This window comes from Telopea speciosissima, chromosome 9 (assembly GCF_018873765.1).
Source record: "Telopea speciosissima isolate NSW1024214 ecotype Mountain lineage chromosome 9, Tspe_v1, whole genome shotgun sequence".
Classification (NCBI taxonomy): Eukaryota; Viridiplantae; Streptophyta; class Magnoliopsida; order Proteales; family Proteaceae; genus Telopea; species Telopea speciosissima.
The window spans coordinates 6,259,545-6,279,832 of NC_057924.1; the positions used below are offsets into that span (position 1 = coordinate 6,259,545).

The 20,288-nt window shown below is 37.8% G+C and overlaps 1 protein-coding gene and 1 non-coding gene across 3 annotated transcripts; both read left to right on the plus strand.

Annotated features, from left to right (window-relative positions):
* Window positions 1-8,758: 8,758 nt before the first annotated feature.
* On the plus strand, window positions 8,759-8,829 carry TRNAG-GCC. Its single transcript has one exon. It is a non-coding gene; the product is annotated as a tRNA-Gly (tRNA).
* Window positions 8,830-9,463: 634 nt separating this feature from the next.
* LOC122640085 (autophagy-related protein 8C-like) lies at window positions 9,464-15,287 on the plus strand. 2 transcript variants are annotated; one of them, XM_043833210.1, is made up of 7 exons: window positions 9,503-9,556; window positions 9,746-9,788; window positions 9,908-9,973; window positions 11,376-11,431; window positions 11,551-11,603; window positions 14,159-14,277; window positions 15,022-15,287. In XM_043833210.1, the coding sequence occupies exons 3-7, from the start codon at window positions 9,937-9,939 to the stop codon at window positions 15,117-15,119; spliced, it is 363 nt and encodes a 120-aa protein (XP_043689145.1). In that variant the 5' UTR covers window positions 9,503-9,556; window positions 9,746-9,788; window positions 9,908-9,936; the 3' UTR covers window positions 15,120-15,287. The 2 variants fall into 2 exon arrangements, with proteins under 2 accessions (XP_043689144.1, XP_043689145.1); XM_043833209.1 differs by lacking the exon at window positions 9,746-9,788 and having other exon boundaries at window positions 9,464-9,556.
* Window positions 15,288-20,288: the final 5,001 nt, after the last annotated feature.

The window sequence follows — 20,288 nt, forward strand, 5'->3', positions numbered from 1 at the left end:
CTTCAGACATGTATGAAGAGGTTCACTTCTTAAGAGTTATCAATCACATGAGTGTCTTATTAAGTTTAACTATTCAACCTTTTTATTGAAAAAGTAATGCAGATACAGAGAGAGAGAGAAACATATATAGGCCAATACAGAATAAAAACAAACCAAAGTGATAAAGCCAAGCACCGAATATACTCCTCTTTTATTATTAATTTGGAACTTGAGCATCTGAGATAGGATACAATTTGACAACTAGTGAAGGCCATTGTTTAACCATCTTCTTGACTTGTAATGCTCAATCACTCTTTCATCCCCAGAAAAAATGGTAAAGTTTTCTTCCACTCATAGAAGAGGGTTCATCCACCATCGATCTTAAGGTTCACAAACTCTTTTTAGGGTTTTAGTATATTCTAAAATACCTATTTCTATCTTCTCCTGCCCCTCGGTGAATGACTCATTCGTTGTGGATAGAGGGAAACTCGGGCTTAAAAATAAACCCTGATATGAAACCTCAAAATCTTATTAAATCTTTTTTATGTGGGGTAAATATGTTACTAAATTCTATCTTTACACATAAGCAGGGAAAACTAAGAATAGGGTTTAAAAACCCAAAATCGAGATCTGATTCGGTCCAATCGATTGATCAGGATCTGTGAGGAATCAGTACGAATCGACTCAAATATGCCCAAACTCTAGTTTTTGGAAAAGGAACAGGTCAAACCAGCCGATTCAATCCTGATTTTTGAAACCCTGATTAAGAGAAGTGTTATCATAATGGACAATAGTGATATTTCTAGTTTTTATTTTTTGTTTTTTTAATTCTTTAATTTGATAGAGGATAAGAAAGGGACCAGCCTGGTTCAAGTGCAATGGAAAGCAAAAGCCTTAGAGAAGAAAATGACAACCAACAGAGAAATATGGAGAGATACTGAGCTCACAACAACCATCAAATTATAACTTTGACATTAATTAATGGGAAGTAGTTCTCTGTCCGGGAGTGTGATCTATGCCAGCACTCCCATGTGTCTATCTCTCTCCTCTTCAAAACAAGGGGGTAAATGTGTCTTTTCATATGGAGAGGAGAGAGATAGACTCATAGGAGTGCTGGCATAGGCCACACTCCTGGACAGTGAACTTTCTACCTTAATTAGTTTAAGGAAATCCAAGTGACTTTCACAACCAACAGTTAATTGACTGCTGATTTATTAAATTTGGAGAAAGTATTCCTCAGCAAGATTGGAATTAGGGCAGCTTTAACAGATATTAGTAACCAATAAGGCAAAGATTTCATGAATGTCCCAAATATCTATAATCTAAAAAATTAAAAGAGGACCCAAATTTTATAGATGGGTAGACTCCAATGTCGGTTATCTACGTGTCAAATTTCAATTCAAAAGAAACTCATCATGTGATAAAATAAATCTATAAAAAGCTAGAGACTATGTGAAGATGCATGGATATATGTGGACAATAGAAATATTTCCGATTTAAACGGTTCAATTTGGTTTAAATAAATGGTTTCAGTTTAGTTTTGATTTCACAAACTAGAACCTTTTAATAAACAGTTAGGTTTCGATTTCTATCAATTACACTCTGAACCGAATCAAATTGAATCGTTTAAACCAAAACTGCACCGTTAAATTGAACTTGAAACCATGTAATTGAAAATCTAGAGACGACTATGTAGAGTATTTGATTGAGCTTGAGTCTACAATTTGACATGTGACTAATTCATAAGATGTACAACTAATCTAATGGTCAATTGAACAAACCCAATTATCCAATGAATCACATTTGAATGGGTCAGGTTAAATGAATTTTCCTCTTATATAATGGAAATACTTTATAGTAATTAAACTTCTTTAAATGGAATCCTTTTAGATAATAGTAAGCTTGAATCTGTTCTAGTGTTTCATGTTTGATTTATTGAACTGTTCTGGGTCCCCAAGCCTTTATGTTTCACATGTCTCCTTTAAATGGACATATAAAAAGTCCATCAGGACCTTGTACCTCCAGTCCCCTTAAATGGAAACTGAAGACTTACTTTGGAACTCTATTGCTCCAAATCCACATTTTGTTTGTCCAAAAATCTAGGGTTTTCAAATGGCAAATAGTACTATAACAATATAAATGCAAAAAAAGAAAAAGAAAAAGAAAAAGTTGGACTAGTCAACTCATAATTGAGAGGTTACAATACTTTTTTTTTTTTTTTTTTTTTTTTTTTTTTTTGATGAAAGTGTAATCACACAAATCACACATCAATCCCAAAAGATTAACCGAACTTTTGGGACTGTGGAATGACGAATATACACAACACACACCACAGTTACAATACTATTTGAAGAACATTTAAAATAGGAAAAACCCCATTCCTATCTCCATCAAAATAATTGCAATAGAAGTACTACACCACACCACACAACACAAGTGACCACTTTGTTAACCAAATTATAAGTTCCTAGAAGTCCCAAAACCCTAAATTAATACAAGTATTTTACTCTCTAAACATAATGGAAACAGAGTAATTAACCCTATCTCTTCCACTGAGATCTTTTATCCTTTTTCTCTTACCAGTACGATCGAACCCTCTTCATATACTGTTCTCACGTGAAAACCTTATCCGTACAATACTGACTCTTACTTCATTTGGGTCTCAAAATTCTAATCAGATAACCTACTAAGATTTGGTTGTTTAGGAACTAAAAGAAAAGGACCACACGAACAACTAAGTAGTTGTACAATGCATGAGTTTCTTTTCCGGCGATCAATAATACTTCAACCATGATTTTCCGGCCGGCGACGAGGCCGGCCAGCTTTCGCATGTTTAAGTTCTAACCTTAATTAATATTCTCCATACTTTTGCCAGCAAAGTAACATCACTACACATCTCCTGAGAATGTAGAACCGAGCCCTTTGCTCCTTTGCCTTGGCAAGACATCTCTTCTTCAAGCTTGAATTCTCTTCTGAGCTTTGCTCCTTCTTCATCACCTCTTGTCTTGCAGTGTTCTTGGAGGACATGTCTCACATCTTGAAGGAGAGAAGAGAGAGAACTGAGATGGGCTTAATGGGAGCTTCAGTTGGTAAGACCTGAACCCAGAGAGAGAGAGAGAGAGAGAGAGAGAGAGACTTGAAATGGGCTTAATGGAAGCAACAGAGGAAGTTTAATAATCTTGACTCTTGAGGGGTAGGGAAGACCTGAACTCGGCCAGGAAGAAGAGAAGTGAAGAGAATTGAGATGGGCTTCATGAGAGAGCTTGAGAGGAAGTTTAATAATCTAAAGGGGGGTGGGGGCCTTATTGGTAGAGATTAGAATTAACCATCATGGTGGGCTTGTCATGGGCCCACAAAGTTCTCTTACAAATTGGCTATTTTCTTGTGGTGGGTTCAATTAGGGGGTTGTGTGGAAGTGAAGACTACGGAGTCATGACTCATGACAGTCTATTGGGAGTTTTCTCAATCCAGTGTTTGTCTTTTACCAAAGTAACCTTTTGACATGTTCTCAATAAATGAGACCCACCACCAATGAAGTTTATAGCCACATATTTTGGTGAAAGGAATCCTAAAGAAAATATCTAACTAATGAACAAATCCAAATTTTTTAGAGATTATGATCCAATATAATTTAATTTTTGGTAATTTAGATATTAAAAATAATAATGAATAGTGGAAATCATAATTTGCAAAGCAAGTATATATATCAAAATAGTTTAGAAGTTTTACAATAAATTATTGAAACATACATATCTAATCAAAATAGTTTAAAAGTTTTACAATAAATTATTGAAACATACAAATTCATACATGGAAAAAGTAACACCATAGTGCAATTTCTCTCTCATATGATTTTTTATATTATTATTTTCTTTCTCTTGTTCTAAATAAGTGAACCACATGTGGTGATACTTTTTCAAGACAACCATTGATGTGGCATTGTGGGCGTGCATATTCCTCCACACACTGACGTCATGGGGAACACTCTTCCTTATGATATAAAATGTATATTCATGTTTATAATTTTACGGGAAAGAGAATGCTATTTGGGCACGTACAATGTGCTTCGTTGCGCCCAGACACAAGGGTGCGCAAAATGATTGCTGCACCCCTAAGATTTTCTACTTTTTCATGGGGGTGCGGCGGTCATTTCGTGCATCCATGTGGTCGGAGGAGCAGTACATCACACGTGCCCAAGTACCATTCTTTCTCCTTACTTTTATATTAAAATAATAAAGATGAATATAAAATACAAAAGAAAAGGTTGAGTATACCATAAGCTAGCACCCTCTCTATCTCTCTCTCTCTCTCTCCCCCTCTTTAAAATGACTCCTTTACCCCTCATAGGGTAAGGAATATTCTAGTTATCCAATACTTAGATTGGCCAAATTATCTCTCCAAATGAGAGAAATAGCTTCCCATTAGTTTTAGTACATGGAAATATGGAATGCTATATTGTGCTGCTTACATACGAATTATATTTATTTATAGAAAAACAAAGACTCAAATAAAAATCAAATAATAACAACCACACCAGGTGTTGCATAGTACTTTTGCGGTCTTCCTTACATGGTTCACGCTAATGCGATCTGACTTGCATAATATGAACCATTGCTCTCCGATTCTCTCCTGAAAATACCAAATTCATGGTATCTGAAAACAATTAGAAGCCTCTAAATCGACAACTACTGGAAGTATATATACTAATCCCTCCGTTAACCCTCTAATTCGGGGCCATATCTATATTTTTTGTTTTTGTCTTGGATGAATTCCATATCGATTTCTTACAGTAAATGAATCAATGAAAAGTGAGAACTGTTTTTAGCGGCGAAGAGCAAATAGAAATGACTAATGAGCCATACAGAGGCGGGTGTGCAGGGAGCTGTAAGGGAGGAGAGAGAGGGAGGGGGAAGGGTAGCCGGAGCCGGAGAAGGGGAGAGGGATGGGAAATTACAAACAAAAACACCTTTATCTTAAAAGTTTGTAAGTAATATATGTTAGACAAATAAGTCCGGTTACAATAATGTATTGTAACCGGCTTGGTTACAAACAAACAGCTTTACCCTTTTAAGAAAATTATATTAAACTCAAATTAGACACATAAATAGAGAAAGTAGGACCAACACTTTTTAAATAAGAATCTCATCACTTGAAATATATGGTGGATATTTTTTTTAGAATTAAAAAATATATATATATGCTCCATAGTTCACTGTAAAATTTTATATGAAAAATTTTACTTCAAAAAATTTGACTTATAAAATTTTACAGATTGAAAAGTTTTCCAATACTTGGTTTTTTTATGGAAACAAAAACTGGAAAACTTTTTAACATGTAAAATTTTACATTTACGAAGTCAAATTGTTAAGTTTTTCAATGTGTGTAAAAGTCAAACGTACCTTATAGGAAAAATAAACCTTGTTCAGAAGCATGGCTTTTATATTAGTGCCTTGGCCTATGAGAATGCACGGATAGGCATTGTCTAAGAAGGGCATAGTGGTCATTTCTCACAGCCCTATGTTTGGGCGTAGGGGGCTCTCAACAAAGAATACATTCTAAAAAATATATTATATTTTCTCATCATTTTTCTCCCCCTTTTCCCTCTTCGAGAAACAACCCACCCTTTAAAGTGAAAGTGAGATCCGTTCCTAAAACCTAGTTATAATCAGTGGAAGGCTTACCCACTAGCCCCAATAGGGGTGTAAGTTTGGCCCTATCAGCCCGAGCCCGCCCTGAGCCTGAATAGAATCTGGACTGGATTTTTCAACCCTAAAAGCGGGTTAGGGTTTAAATTTTTAGGCCCTGGATTCCCCCCCGCACCACAAACAATTGTTTCATTGGTCCCACATTGATGCATGGGCCACACGACCTCAGAGCAATCCTCTTTTTGGGGGGTGAAGATGAATTTTTCACTATATAATGGGGAGTATTTACTTGCTTGAAGTCTTTATTGGCTGCACTAACCTCAAGGTGAAGAGGTTCAATAGCTAAAGTAGAAGGAGAATATACGCTCATAGAGAACCGTTAGGGTTTTTTTTTTTTTTTTTTTCTTGCCGCTATTACTCTTCCGCCGCCATGCGTGTCTCTGTCTCCATCCTTGTGGTGTGTATTGATCTCCGTCTTTGTGCGTGCATTTGAACCTCTGCTCTTCCTCCTCCATATCCTCCACAGTTCTTCCACCATGACCATCGGCCTCGGTAACGATGAAGATACCGATGACGACGACGACGATGCCGACGCCATTCTCGACATGACATGGTTTTGTGTACATCAGCTGCTACGTTTGCTCATCCACCTGAGCTTCACCTACGGCAACACCGACCAAAAGCACTTGATCTCCACCCAGGTTTTATCGAGCAGCAGATTTGATCCTTGGGCGCGCTGTTGCCTTTCTCTTTTGACCACCCCCGAGAAGAACAGTTACTTGGTGTCCCTCAGGAACCTTCTCAAAGTGGAGGGCTTCTTGTTGCGGGATGGCATTTGAGCACCTGGCATGTGGTGTCTGGAGATTTCAATCGCTCGTCTCAGTTTCGACACTCCTCTCTCTGAGCTCTTCATGGATGTTTCGAGTAACTCTGTGATTGTTCCACTTGATTGGAGCTTCGCCGAGGACACTCCTCCTGCTGCCGATTTGAGCTACACCAGAGCCCATGGGAAGAGTGGAGTTTCACTGTGGATGCACCACCTAGTTTTTATCAGTTTCGGCGCTCCTCTATCTGAGCTCTTCATGGATGTTTCGAACACTCCGCCTCGTACTCATTCGGTGGGCTGCCATCTGGTCCTACTGCAAGCGATCTCTCGCTTCCTCTGTTTTCTCCGGTATCTCTCTTGCTCTCTGGCGGTGACTGTTTTGGAGATGAGGATCTCAGGTATGAGAGCTTCCAATTGGACCTACATCTGGGCAGCAACTGTGTTAGTTTTGAAGGCTTTGGAAATGTCTCTTGGGTCCATTATTCCAGTCCCTCCGCCCCGAAAAAGTGCAGAGGAGCCATTTGTTGGCCTGAAATACAAGGATACTGAGGGTGGGAAAGAAGGACCTGAACTCTCCATCAATGTCTCGAGGAGCTCTGTTGACGGTCCACTTGGATGGAGTTTCGTCGTGGTTGGTCCACCTGTTGTCGAACTGAGCGACACCAGTAATCGAAGTTGGGAGGAATACGATCTCAGGCCGGTCCTGCATTTAGTTTCCATGCTCTCCATCATCGTCACTGTCGTCAATTGCTATTGGTTTCGCTTGGTGCCCTGTCGGCCAAGCTGGCTTTTGGGATTGTGGGGACTTGACAGGTTGTCGATCACCTTGGTGGGAAAGCACATGGCGTTGTTAGCCATGCCCATCCATCCTGATCCCTGCAGCATCATGGACAATTGTCATGTATCCGGCTGTTTTGGTAGTTGTTTTGAGAGCTTTTCTTTTTTGGGGTTTGCCCATAACCTTGCTGATGTTTTCGTCGGCTTCGATACCCCAGCCGTAGTTCTACTCGGCACATGTGGGGACCCCTTTATTGGCACGTATGTGCATGCGCTTAAACCAAGCTGTGTTTACAACATATTTACTAGGGAAGTGGTTCTAAATCAACCCCTAGCCTGGATGATCCTGTCAATGACATGTAAGACCGGATCAATTTCCACTCATTGGTTCTGGATATTGTATATCCAAACCTTGCGTTTATCATGTTATCTATCAGTGTTATGTATCCTGTTTTCCTTTTGGCGTTGGGCTCGCATGAATGAATAGCCTTGCTTTCTACCCAAAAAAAAAACCTCAAGGTGAAGGTGGAATCATGATTTTAAAAATTGGGATCGGATCAGCCGAGGTCAATCCCAATTCCAACTAATCCAGCATAGCTGATCTTCGACCAGAATCTAGGGATAGGCAATTTGAGCTGATTCCTCTTGATTCTGGGCCGAATCGATCAATTCTGAATCTAAACGGGTCAGATCTCAATTCCGAATCTTCAAACTCTGGGTGGATTGATCACAAAACGAGGGGTGTATGCTTAAAGTACGCCTCAAATTGATGTAATTTTCTCATCTAATGTTTAGGATAAGGCTGTAATTGGGCCAGGTTTTTTAAAATTCAGACCAGACCAGGATCCCTAGGGCTTAGCCCAAGCCCGGTCCTCGGCCAGGTTGAGATATTTCATCCTAGGCCCAACCCTACTAGGCTCAAGACAGATCGGGCTTGACCCTATTTTATTGTTAGATTTTTTGGTTGATTTAATAATAAACAACTTTTTTTTATAGGGCCCCAAAAGAATGGGATTTTTTTTTTGGTAATGCAAAAGTATGGAACTCATGACCTCTTATTTGTAAAGTGTTGGTTCTTAGGGTTAATAATCAATTTTGAAAATATCCATAAGCTCTCCCTCTTATTTATAGACTCTCATTATCTCATTCTCTTCTTAAAATTTCAATGTGAAACTAAAAATGAGTGTATTCTCTTTTGCCTTTCCGTTTTCTTAGAGCAAAAAAAAATTTATTCTCTCCCACATTAAAAACTTTAGAAAAAGAATAAAAAATGTGATACCTATAAAATCAAGCACGGAAGAAAATCCTCTGCAATGCCCTAATCTGCCAGTGCACTGCAGTGCGTGTTTGAGAGCTCAACATGTGGAAGTTGCGATATCCAACTGTGCCGAGTTCTAGAAGAAAAAAAAAAAAGCTGGCGTGCATCGAACTTGCACAATTGGATGAAGGTCCTTCCACATGTTAAGCTCTTAGGCCAGCACTACAGTGCACTGTCAGATGTTTGTATTATAGAGGATTTTACTCCTATCAAGCACCAGTGGTCTAGTGGTAGAATAGTACCCTGCCACGGTACAGACCCGGGTTCGATTCCCGGCTGGTGCAATCTTACTAATAGTTTTATTCACCCAAAAAGAAAATGTTAAACAACTCAAACCTCTTTTTTTGTTTTGATTGTTGCACAAGCCCAAGCTGGGCTCAACCCGAACCCAAAGCCTCAGCTCAAGTCCATCCTGCTCTTATACCGGGTTTCGATTTTGATTCGGTTTTCTATTTCGGTTGGACCGATCTAATTTGGTATTTTACTAGCTTCATGGAAATCCAAAACCAAAATCAAACTGATAAGGTTTCAACTTAACGGTTTTGATCGGTCCAACCAATCTGGGCTAAAATTTGAACTCCCTACACGAGCCTACACGCTTGTGTAGGGAATATATCTCTCTCACACACACACACACACATATTCATAATCGTTCCCATCATCTATAATTAGAAGGACGACAATAGTGCGAAGTGGGAGAGTAGTAAATGAACGGTCTAGATTCGTCGATCGACCTCGAGTGGACGGTGAATCAAGAATGGTTTGCTTTTGGTGGGAAAGACCAAAAGAGGGAACGAATTATGTAAAAGAGAACTTAAAAAGATAATTAAAAATAGTATTTAGAAAGATAAGAAACTCTATCATCTTAAGCAAACACACAGCTTTTGGTTTATAAGTTAGTTTAGTTCTCTCTCTTTCTCTCTCTATTATTATTTAGGGAAGGGGAAGGTAGGAAGGAAGGAAGGAAGGGAGGGAGGGAGTTGGGAGCGACACGGTTTCCTAGTTTCGCAGGCAATTCATACTTCTTTAATTTATTTATTTATATTTTTTCCCTTTCGATTTCGTGTTGGTATCAAAAACCTTAGATTGTTATCTGTTCCAATCTTTGCCCCATTAAATTAACATCTCAATCTTTCAATTTCTTCACTTTGATTTTGACAATTGATATTTATTTTCAGCAATCTCTCTGTTGATCTGCGACCACTCTTGCTCGCTTCCATCTTTTATTTTCGTCTCGGGTAGGGTTAGGGTTATGTTGCCCTTTTTCCCACTCTTCTTTTTTCTTTCTCTTTAGTTTTGCTTCTTAATTCTTTTGGTTGATCGATCGGTGTGTTATGTTCTTTCAATGTTCGAAATTTGCAGATTGCTGTTGTAGTAGCAGAAGTCTCGCCATGGCCAAAAGTTCTTTCAAGCTCGAACACCCTCTGGGTTTGTTTTCTTGTTCCTTTCTCCTTTCTCCTTTCTCCTTTTGGTTTAATAATTATGTCTTTTATTAGGAACCCTGTCTTGGTAATTCTGAATTAAGTGTGCTTTTATCATCCTCACCCCCAATCCCAATATTTTATTTTTAAATTGTCTACTTGGAGGCTTTCTTGTCCGTTGGATGTGGTATTCTGTGCCAAAGTTTCATCAAGTTCTGCTGTATGTATGGGTTTTGTGAGAAGTTTGTTGTAGAAAGCATAAGTTCTCAAGATCCTATATTTTGCATCCGGTGTATTCAAATTTGGATTTAAGTTTTCTCCTTCGTTTTCGTACATGATTATTGTACATGGAGTTTGAGTGTTGGGTTTTTGGTGGATTATGTTTTCACGAAGCGGAAGAGCTTCATTGAAGCAGTCGATCATTCAGAACCCTCATTAGGAGAACTTGTAGATTATTAATTTAAAAAACGGAAAGATGGCGTCATTAACTTTAAACCCTTTAATTGATCAGAATAATTGGATAAATTGTGTACTTAACTACCAGGAATAATACATGTAGCGTTCTTCTTACCTTAGCTATGGAAGATGCATTTTGATTGTGGGGTTTTAATGGACATCTCATTCTTACTGTTTCTCTGTACCATCTGTATGTTTCTTATCGTTTAATTATTTTCTATTCTTGCATGCTGGACTCAATAACTTTTTTTTCTTTTTTTTCCCCCCATTTTCTAGTATTTATTTTAATTTGTCAATTATATTACTCTGTTCACCATTTTCTTTGGGTGTGTGTGTATGGGGGGGGGGGGGGAATGGGGTGGGATACTGATCACCCTTATGTCTCTTGTTCTGATTTGACATTTCTTGGTGATTTCTGAAGGATGTCTTTGTAATGTCAACTACTCTACTTAATAAACCAAGCTTTAAAATAACAAAATCATAGGTCTGGATGGTGGTTTCTACATTAGATTTGATCTTGTTTCAGCATTTTATCAGTGCATGTTAAATATGGCATTTGGCAGTGATAATATAATATTATTAGTTAATGTAAAAATGTGTAGAGGGTGGGCCTTGGTGCAACGGTAAGGTTGCTCCATTGTGACCAAGTGGTCATGGGTTTGAGTCTGGAAACAGCCTCTCTTTGAAAGCAGGGGTAAGGCTGCATACATTATGACCCTCCTCAGATCCCGCAGTGGCGGGAGCCTCGTGCACTTGTATGCCCTTTTTTTAATGTAAAATTGTGTGAATTGCCAAAATATAATGGACCTTTGGTAATTGGAATAACTCTAGTCCAGTATTTCAAACAAGAAACCGAAAGTTAGTCTTTACGCTTATTTGGAAGAAAGAAAAGCTAGACTTTACCTCGAATCATATTTTCTTGTTTTAATTCTAAAATTTTCTTCTTTTTTCAGAAAGGAGGCAAGCTGAAGCTGCTCGTATCCGGGAGAAGTATCCTGATAGAATACCAGTATGGCCTTTTTAACTTTTCTTTTGAGTTTTGTGTATTGAGAAAATGACTAACTTGTTTTTGCATAATATTTTGTTCATTTGTTCAACTTTTTCTAAACTTATGATTTGGCTACACAGGTAATTGTGGAGAAGGCTGAAAGGAGTGACATTCCTGACATTGACAAGAAGAAGTTAGTTGCAGTTGTTATCTTGTTTTAACTTCTTATGCAGATATGCTTGCTTATATGAATGTAAATGAATTGGTTGTCATTCGTATTCTTTAGTGTTTGTTTTTGTTACATCTCTTCTCAATACATGGAAAGCACATCTACTGCACTTTAATATAAATTTCAACCTCTTTCAATTTTGAAATGGTTGTCTACCCTCGGGTATATCTTTCAATAATCAAACAATAAGATATTGATTAGACTTTTGGAAGATGGGATAATTATCGTTCTTCGGTTGTAGTAAGTCCTTTTGAATAAGCCAAGGGAGGAAGGTTTCTGGGTGGTGTTTTGAGGTTTCTCCCGGATGTTAAATTTGTGGAGTGGACTGAGTAGGGTCTAGTGTTTACTGTTTGAGATCCGATGGGGAATGAAAATGATTCCAGTAAAATTGGGATATTGAGAGAAGGGTTTTCTTAGCTTTGAAATCACCTTTCTATGTGTTTTCAATTTTTTTTTTATTTTTATGAATGGTCCTCCAAAACATGGTAAGGGTTTGACAAGAGTCAATAGCTGTGCACTATAACTGGAATTTTAGGATTCTGTTTGCTTTTATGCACATTCCAATGAAGCTGTGTCTTTATCATCTATGTATTATATCATATATGTCATTCATAAACCTACATTCCCAGCCATGCATGTAGAATCTTATCTTGAATCATAAAGTAGGTTGTGCATTTGCTACATCCACTCATTTTGATATCATCATCTAGCATGGGTGCCTTTAAAGATGCTAAACTGTCTTTCTGAGAACGGTTTCTTTCTGCTGCCATTGATAACTGGGACTAAGTAATTATTGTAGTCCCTCTTTTTAGCTCATTTATGTTCATTCTGTTCCTTTCATTACGCCATTTCCCTCTATTGCATTGTATGTCTGGAAATTTTTCTTTTAAATTTATTATAGTCATTGGGCTTCATTTTCTGTTAGTACAGTGTTGCATTGATAAGTTAGACCACTGATCTTCTTAGACAGTTACTGTTTCTAGCATTGTTCTCGTGAGTTGCTTCTAAATTGGTTCGGTAATGCCTGCCAGACATGTTCAGAGGTTGTCACCATGCATTAATTGAATGGTTTTTTTCTTTGATCTGGAATTTGTCTCATGACAATAACATCACTTGACGTGCAAATATTGCAATTCCTTCTGTGGTAGGGTTGCAAGTAGTGAACCTACCACACTTCCTGGAGTATGAAGTGACAAATATGATCTGCTGGTAGATGTGCATGAGGGGAAGCAATCTATCATTGATCTCTATATGTAGTATAATTTTTGCTATACTATCTATGTAGGCGTTGTCATAATATCTGGATTTAGTTTGTTGCTGAAAGAGAGAGCATTTCTACTAGATTTGCTTTTGTTTCAGAACTTAAGGTTGTGCTTCAGTTCATGAAACAGAACTTCTTGTCAGTTCCGAATTTTGAGATTCAAACACTTTGTATTTCAATGTTCGAACATGGTCATGTGAGCACTTAATGCAATTCCAGTCCCAACTGGAGACTTGCGGAAACAAAGGATTACAGAAAACAGAGATTTTGAGAGATTAAGAGAGAATATTATTGCTTGAGACAGAAGAATCAGGAGCAGCACCAAACTCTGGTTATGTGCTCTTCTGTTTTAGTAGAACAAATCTGAAAAATATCTTAGAAAACTATTGTCTAATATAGCCTGCACAGACAACCCGTAGTGCTACTAGGAGAACAGCATAGCAATAGTGGAACTAGAATAATAAGCAACAAAGTTCGGATTTTCAACTCAGAAATCAAGAAAACCAATAACCAGATACTTATGTTTCAGATTTTAATCAATTCTGATCAGCTTTCTTAGAGAGATTGAAGTAGAAAGCAACCAGAAATTAGGGTGAAGACGGGTAAAGTAGGTGCGAGAAGAGTTGTGAAACTGACCTGTTACTTGGAGATATATAAGATAGAACAGGCAAGGAAACTCCCTTGGAATCCACCAAATAGAACATGAGAAATCCATTCAAAGTACTGAATCCGCAGACCAAAAGAAAACTGAAATCTATATATATTCATTAAATCGTGGGGAAGGAAGGCTGTTAGCATGTACATCTTTTTATAATTTTAGACTAGATGGGTAAAGGACTGATTTGAACTTACCTGGACCTCTTCCTACCTGAAATTGAAAACTAAATCAACACTAAGACTGACGACAATAAGTATTCCTATGTCATCTAGGACTTTAATAACAATCAAAATTCAAACTGAAAAAACACTAACTCAATTCCAGCCATTACTTTGAGATGGACTAACAACAATCAAAAAGCAAAAATAATTCCTGAAAACTAATCATCGATCTGACGAGTGATTGAACTCTTAACTTCTCGAGCAAACACCATTATAGGACTGAATCCAGTCTTCTTCTTCGATACTGCATCATGACTGCATTGTAATGGTGGAGTTGTTCACATTCTTCTCTCTATTTCTTTTCTTTTTCTTTATTGTTGAACTGTTTAACTATATATGTCCTTTACTCCCTTTCTCCTTTAACTTCTCTTGAATGCAGATACCTGGTTCCTGCTGATTTGACTGTTGGGCAGTTTGTTTATGTGGTCCGGAAGAGGATCAAGCTTAGTGCTGAGAAGGCCATTTTCGTCTTTGTCAAGAATATCCTACCACCTACTGGTGAGAACCCTTTGTGTAATAGCATCTAGTCCATCTCTCTCCTCCCTTCCCATTAAGCTTTGTTGCTTTTCAATAGTGCTTTGGTAAAAAATCTCCAACATATTGAAATAGTAGTTCTGATAGATGCACAATCTCTTCGCACCCCCCCCCCCCCCTTTTCTTAAATTTTCCATGGGACCAACCTTGAAATAAACAAGTTTTTTGAAGGCTTATAGCAAATCCTTCAATGTTTTCCTGCATTATTTGACAATGTTAGCCGGTATCCTGTGTTGCGTAGTACTGATAGATGCACCATCTCTTTGCACCCTGTCCCCCTTTAATTCTCCATTGAGCAGACCTTGAAATAAAAAAGATTATAGTATTTTTTAACAATTTTTATTGGGAAAGGGTTCTCTGAACATGAGGCGTTTACCATGCCTAGACACGGAAATTTTTAGTTCACTTTTTAAGCAGAGAAAAAAATTTGTGTGTAGGCATAGTAAATGCTTTCAGAGAGACCTTTCTCTTATTTATTAGTACAATTATTCGTGGTTTGTTTGGTAAATATGTTATATGGGTGAAGTAATAAGAGCTGCATTGTTTATACATGGGCAAATTGGCTCTAGTGAAGAATTTTGTGATTATAAGATTCTCTATTTTTCTACCTGATGTGTGTTTCTGAATGTTACATGCATTTCCAAAGAGATCTGCACATTGTATTCTTTAATTTTCCACTAATTGACTGACTATAATTTGTCATTGTAGCTGCCATGATGTCTGCTATCTATGAGGAGAATAAGGATGAAGATGGTTTTCTCTACATGACCTACAGTGGGGAGAATACATTTGGTGAACCGCTTTGATTTTTATGGGCAATCTAGCTGAATCACTGTAAATAAGACCTCATGGACTTAGAAAGGGAACATAAAAGGGGGAAGAAGGTGTAAATTCTCAACAGGTTCTCTGCTTTGATGCCCCTTTTGGAAAATACTCTTACGTGTTAAATGGGATTCATTACAACCTATTTTCAAGATGATGCAAATAGTTTAGATGCTTATTTTTCAATGAATGGATTGGATGGTTTTCTGAAATATTATTGCAATTCTCTTTCATTTTCTTTGGAGTTCCTTTTTGTTCTTCTGACTATATGTACTATTTGGGGAACTCTTACCCTCACAATCAGTTCCCAAGGCAAAGGGTCTTCTGACTAGATGTACTATAAAACAGAATCTTGAATCATAATGGGAAGTAGCTTTCCAATTTGCCTCATTTCTTTATAAAATAGTCTCTTTTCTTAATCATTATGCTAAATTATATTAATTTGAACATATTTCGTGTAAAAAAGAAGCTAGCACCGATGTGTCTATCTCTCGTTGTCTCTTTATAAGGGGGTAAGAGTCATATCAAAGGGGGAAGAGAGAAAGATAGACACATAGAGTACTAGTTTATGGTATATTACTAAGCATACCCAACCTTTTTCCAAAAAATAATTACGAGGTGTATTATTTTTTATTTTTTAATGTTCTATGGTAAAATTAACGAGGCGTAGTGAAGTTGTGCTTTGCTTTCCTAGTATGCATGGTCTACTGTCATGTGCACCTACGCATAAGCTCCTACTATACTAGGGACTACAGTCTACAGAGCCTAGGATTGATGAAGCCTACCATTTTGTGGTGAAAAATCCTCTCTAATGTGCCAGTGAGTGCAGCACACATTGGACGGCTCCAGCCATCTGATGCACGTTGGAGAGGATCCAGACTCACAATTGTGCTACGCCCAATGATATGAACTGGAATTTTCTCCCCAAAATTGTGACTTTGTTTCCAGCAATACCTATAATTTCAAGCGCCGGTGTGGCCATTGGGATCAGTCTCTAAGGTTCAAGTAAGCGGATTCGGCATTCTAATTTTGTTTCTGCTGGAATTATTTTGGAATTGATAAAAAATGTCTGGAATCAGTTTGAACCCTAAAAATAGGCCGATCATTTGAATGGGGAGTTAGATCCAGCCGATTCTGATCCTATTTTGATTCTTAGAACTATGATCAGCCTATCTGTATCAGGATTGGACAGTGAATGATCCACATACCCGATGAGGATACCAAAATTACTTCAAAACTTTACAGGAGTTGTGAACTTTCTTTCCCTCCAGGATTGCCAATCCTGAATGTTATTGCCATTGATCAATCCAAGTCTAAATCTTAGATTGAGCTGCAATCTGATTGTCAAGTCAGGTCCAATGGTCAATTGCATCCAGCGTTTGAAGAATCAGTATCAGATCAGGCTGATACAGATCGAAATTAGCCAAAGTGCGATCCATAAGCCATTTTTAGGGTTAGGGTAGAATTTGGTCATTCCCAATTCCTAGTTTTGCATACCTGCTTGCATCCATATGTCCTCTCATCTAATTACCATACAACATGTAAGTGAGAAAAGGTGATGGGAGGCCAGGCTCCATATGCAAGGTTATGGAAATTTGAATCAAAGACTGAATCGGTCAGATCCTATTCCAATCCAATTTGGCTGGAATCGATCTCAAAAACCCTAGAATTGGGGTCTCAGATCTGAAAACCCAGCAATCCGACAAAAAAAAAAAAACCTGAAACGTCTAGAATCGAGATCAGTCAGATCCAAGTTGGATTTTGAAACAGTGATCACAAGTCATCATGGCAAGTGAATTTGGGTAGCCATGTTATCACAATCCCTTCTCTCCTACTATTACATACGAGATACTCATTGCAATCTGACCAGGTATCCACAAGCACCAGTAATAGGCTGCTTGTTCAGACAGTTTTAGCTTCACTTACGTTTCTTACAACCACAATTAACCATTGAAACGATGCATATAAGTATGCCTGATATACCCATTTAGGGACCAAAAATCACCAAAAAAACTGGTTCAAATTAGGCCCATTTGCAGGGTAACAAAACTACAAGGAGTATTTCCTATTGGTTTTGGATCCCAGAATCGGAACAACAGTGAGAAATCACTCATTTGGAGGAGGAACTGCTCCTTTTCTGGTACTTAGCTTTGACCCAATTGAAACCCACTGATGTCCCACTCTTAACCTTCCCTGCTCCCACCACTGCTGCTGCTTTTGCCTTTCCGAACCCTGTTGAGGCTGCAGCCTTCACGTTTGCCATCTTCTTGCTGCTGCTGCTATTGCCGCTCCCTTTCTGGGTATTGGGTTTTTCATCAGCTTCCCCTGCGCCAAAGCCGCCTGCACCCCACTGATCAGCCCAGCTTGGTGCTTCATTAGCCATTACTGATCTTTACAAATTCAGAATACTGGGAGGGTAATCACTAATCAGTAACCTATATGCACTTTGAGTCCTGTCAAAGATTAGAGAAACTGTATTTGGGTTAGCCCCTTTTGTATGTGCAGGTGAATCAAATTCGATAGGACTATCTCTATCTGCAATGTTTTACATTTAATTGAAGGGAAACCCACCAAAAGGGTTACCCTCTCAACATCATTGTCAGATAAGAAGTCCCAAGTTGATAATGGATACTATGGCCCCCCAAAAGATGCTTCTTTAACAGGGACTGTTGAGATATCACATCAACTCAAACTAGGGCTTGGGGGATGGGAATAGCTTTCAATAGAAAACCATTTGCTGACCCTCTCTGTGTTAGAGGGAAAATAGAATAAAAAGAGAAAAGAAGACAAAGAAAGAACAGAAAGCTTTATCTCCTTAAATTTAGATCTACAGATTATAGAAACACGAAGCTGTTATCAGGCTAAATAAATAAAAACCCTTGCAGATGATCTAAACTCAATTTCAGAATCTACAGTAAACAAGAGAGGAAGAGAGATAGAAGGTACCTTGAGAGAGAGGACTCCTGGATTTGATAGTTGTGAAATGGGTCTTGGTCGGTAGGGGAAGAAGAGATTGAAGAAGGAGTTGGTGAAATGAAATGGAACAGCTATTTCACAGGTTCACATTTGGTATGCTATGAATGGGGGAATTGAATTATGGGTTTGGTTGGATTGGCTAAGGGCTAAGGCTTGGCTGTCTTTATTAGTATTAGTAATTGTTTCTTTCCCTAAATAAGGCATGTAAAGTATACTCAACCATTACACTTTGTAAAGCAATTTTGGGAGTCTACTTTACTGTCCGAGTGAGGTTAAATCGTCATTTTCATCCTCCCTATAAGAAGAATCAGTTGCATACACCAAACCTGAGAGAAAAAAAATTCTAATATCCATGCTTCATCACCACATGATGGCATGAAGTTTAAGTGCTTAACTCTACCTGTTAATCTTATTTTTTGGTTGATAAGTGATTAGATCACCTGCAGGTGAGTCATCAATTGCCTGTGGTTGGTCCATCTAAATTTTTACACCTTTAAAGGGTTCTCTTAAACTTATGCCTGGCGTATGCTTACACTTCACCCACCTATCACATTCATGGACTTAGGTATCAATATCAAGAATCGGCGGTGACCCTATGCTATACGGCATTGATTGGGAATTAGTCATTTTTTGTATTCTATATACGGCATTGATTGTCAATTAGTCATTTTTTAAGTTGGAATTAGTCAGACATGACCGATCTATATCAATATTGGTATCGCGGATGACCGGTACTAGCACCAATTCTGTGAACTAAAACCTTAATCATATTGCAACCGATTATAATCCTTGCATGCCCTGTTTTAGAGAAGGAAAATGTTTTTTTTTTTCCTAAATCAATGGAACTTAAAACCTGCAAAAAAAAAAAAAATTTTTGGGTAGATCCATTTGATGCTTTATTCCTCTAGATGTGGATGTGGTATTCAAGGCTATCCCTAGGGGTGTAAGTTTAGCCCTGACGGCCCAAGTCCGCCCTGAGCCTGAATAGGACCTTGGTTGAGATACCTTGATCCTGAGGGCGGGTCAAGATTGAAAATTTTCAGTCCTAAGAAAGTCAGGGCCAGACTGGGTTAGGGTTGAGGCCTCGGATTGAGCCCGACCCAACCCAACCCAACCCTATCTTCTGCTTCATGTTCGTTCTTTATTATTCTTCTTCTTCCCAACCTGGCCAGCCCATGCACCTTGGGTCAAGGTTGGATTTCTCTGACCCAGAGTCAGGGCCAGGCCGGGCCTGGGCCCAGTTAAGAGGACTCAGGGTTGGACTGGGGTTTTAAAAGGCCCAGCCCAACCCCATCCTTATAACCCAAAAAGAGAAAAAGCACATCTAAAAAGCTACATCCATGGGCTATAGCTTTATGGGGTCATCTAAGGCCCAGCCCAACATTTGAAGGGGAGACCGCAATAAATGAGATAATACTCATTGGAGCACGAGCTATTCTTCAAATAAAAAAAAATTTCGTTTTTTGTGGTATGAGCTATTCTTAATTTATATTGTCAATGTTTGATCTTTAATTCATAATTACTTAGTTAAAACACATTTTAAACACTTTTCTTTTTTTGCTGAAATTGTTTATTATTGTATAATTTCCAGAATTTAACTCAATGATAAGAAAAAAAAAAAAAAAAAGCCCATAATATGACAAAAGTTTTATCATTTTTTTGAGTGAAAAAATGGTATTTTTTTTAAAAGTAATTTAATACTATATTAGGGTCCATACATAAATATTAATATTTAATTAATAACATATAAATTTCTCCCACAATTTCTCTGTATATATTGTTGTTTTTTTGGCCTAGTACTTTTCAATTCTAAACATTTAAAACAAGAACAGTTTGTTTTCATTTTTTTTTTTTTGTCATTCTCAAAATGTCTTGATCGTATTTTTAATCATACTATTCAAAATTTGAGTTGTTTTAAACACGTTATACCGAACAAATTTTTTTTACCCCCTTCCTGTTTTAACTGACCATGATCTCCATCACAAGGCTATTTTGGATAATTCCAATACAATTTAGAAATCAAATAAGCTCTTTTAAATTTACTCTAGCAAGGAGTAATCAAGATTGAAAAATGTATAATCCTTTTCATTTGGAGTTACAGTCTCCCCAGGTATTGAGGTGATTTGAAAACCCAAACCTGAAGAAAAATATTTTCATACAATTGGATATTTAAGCCA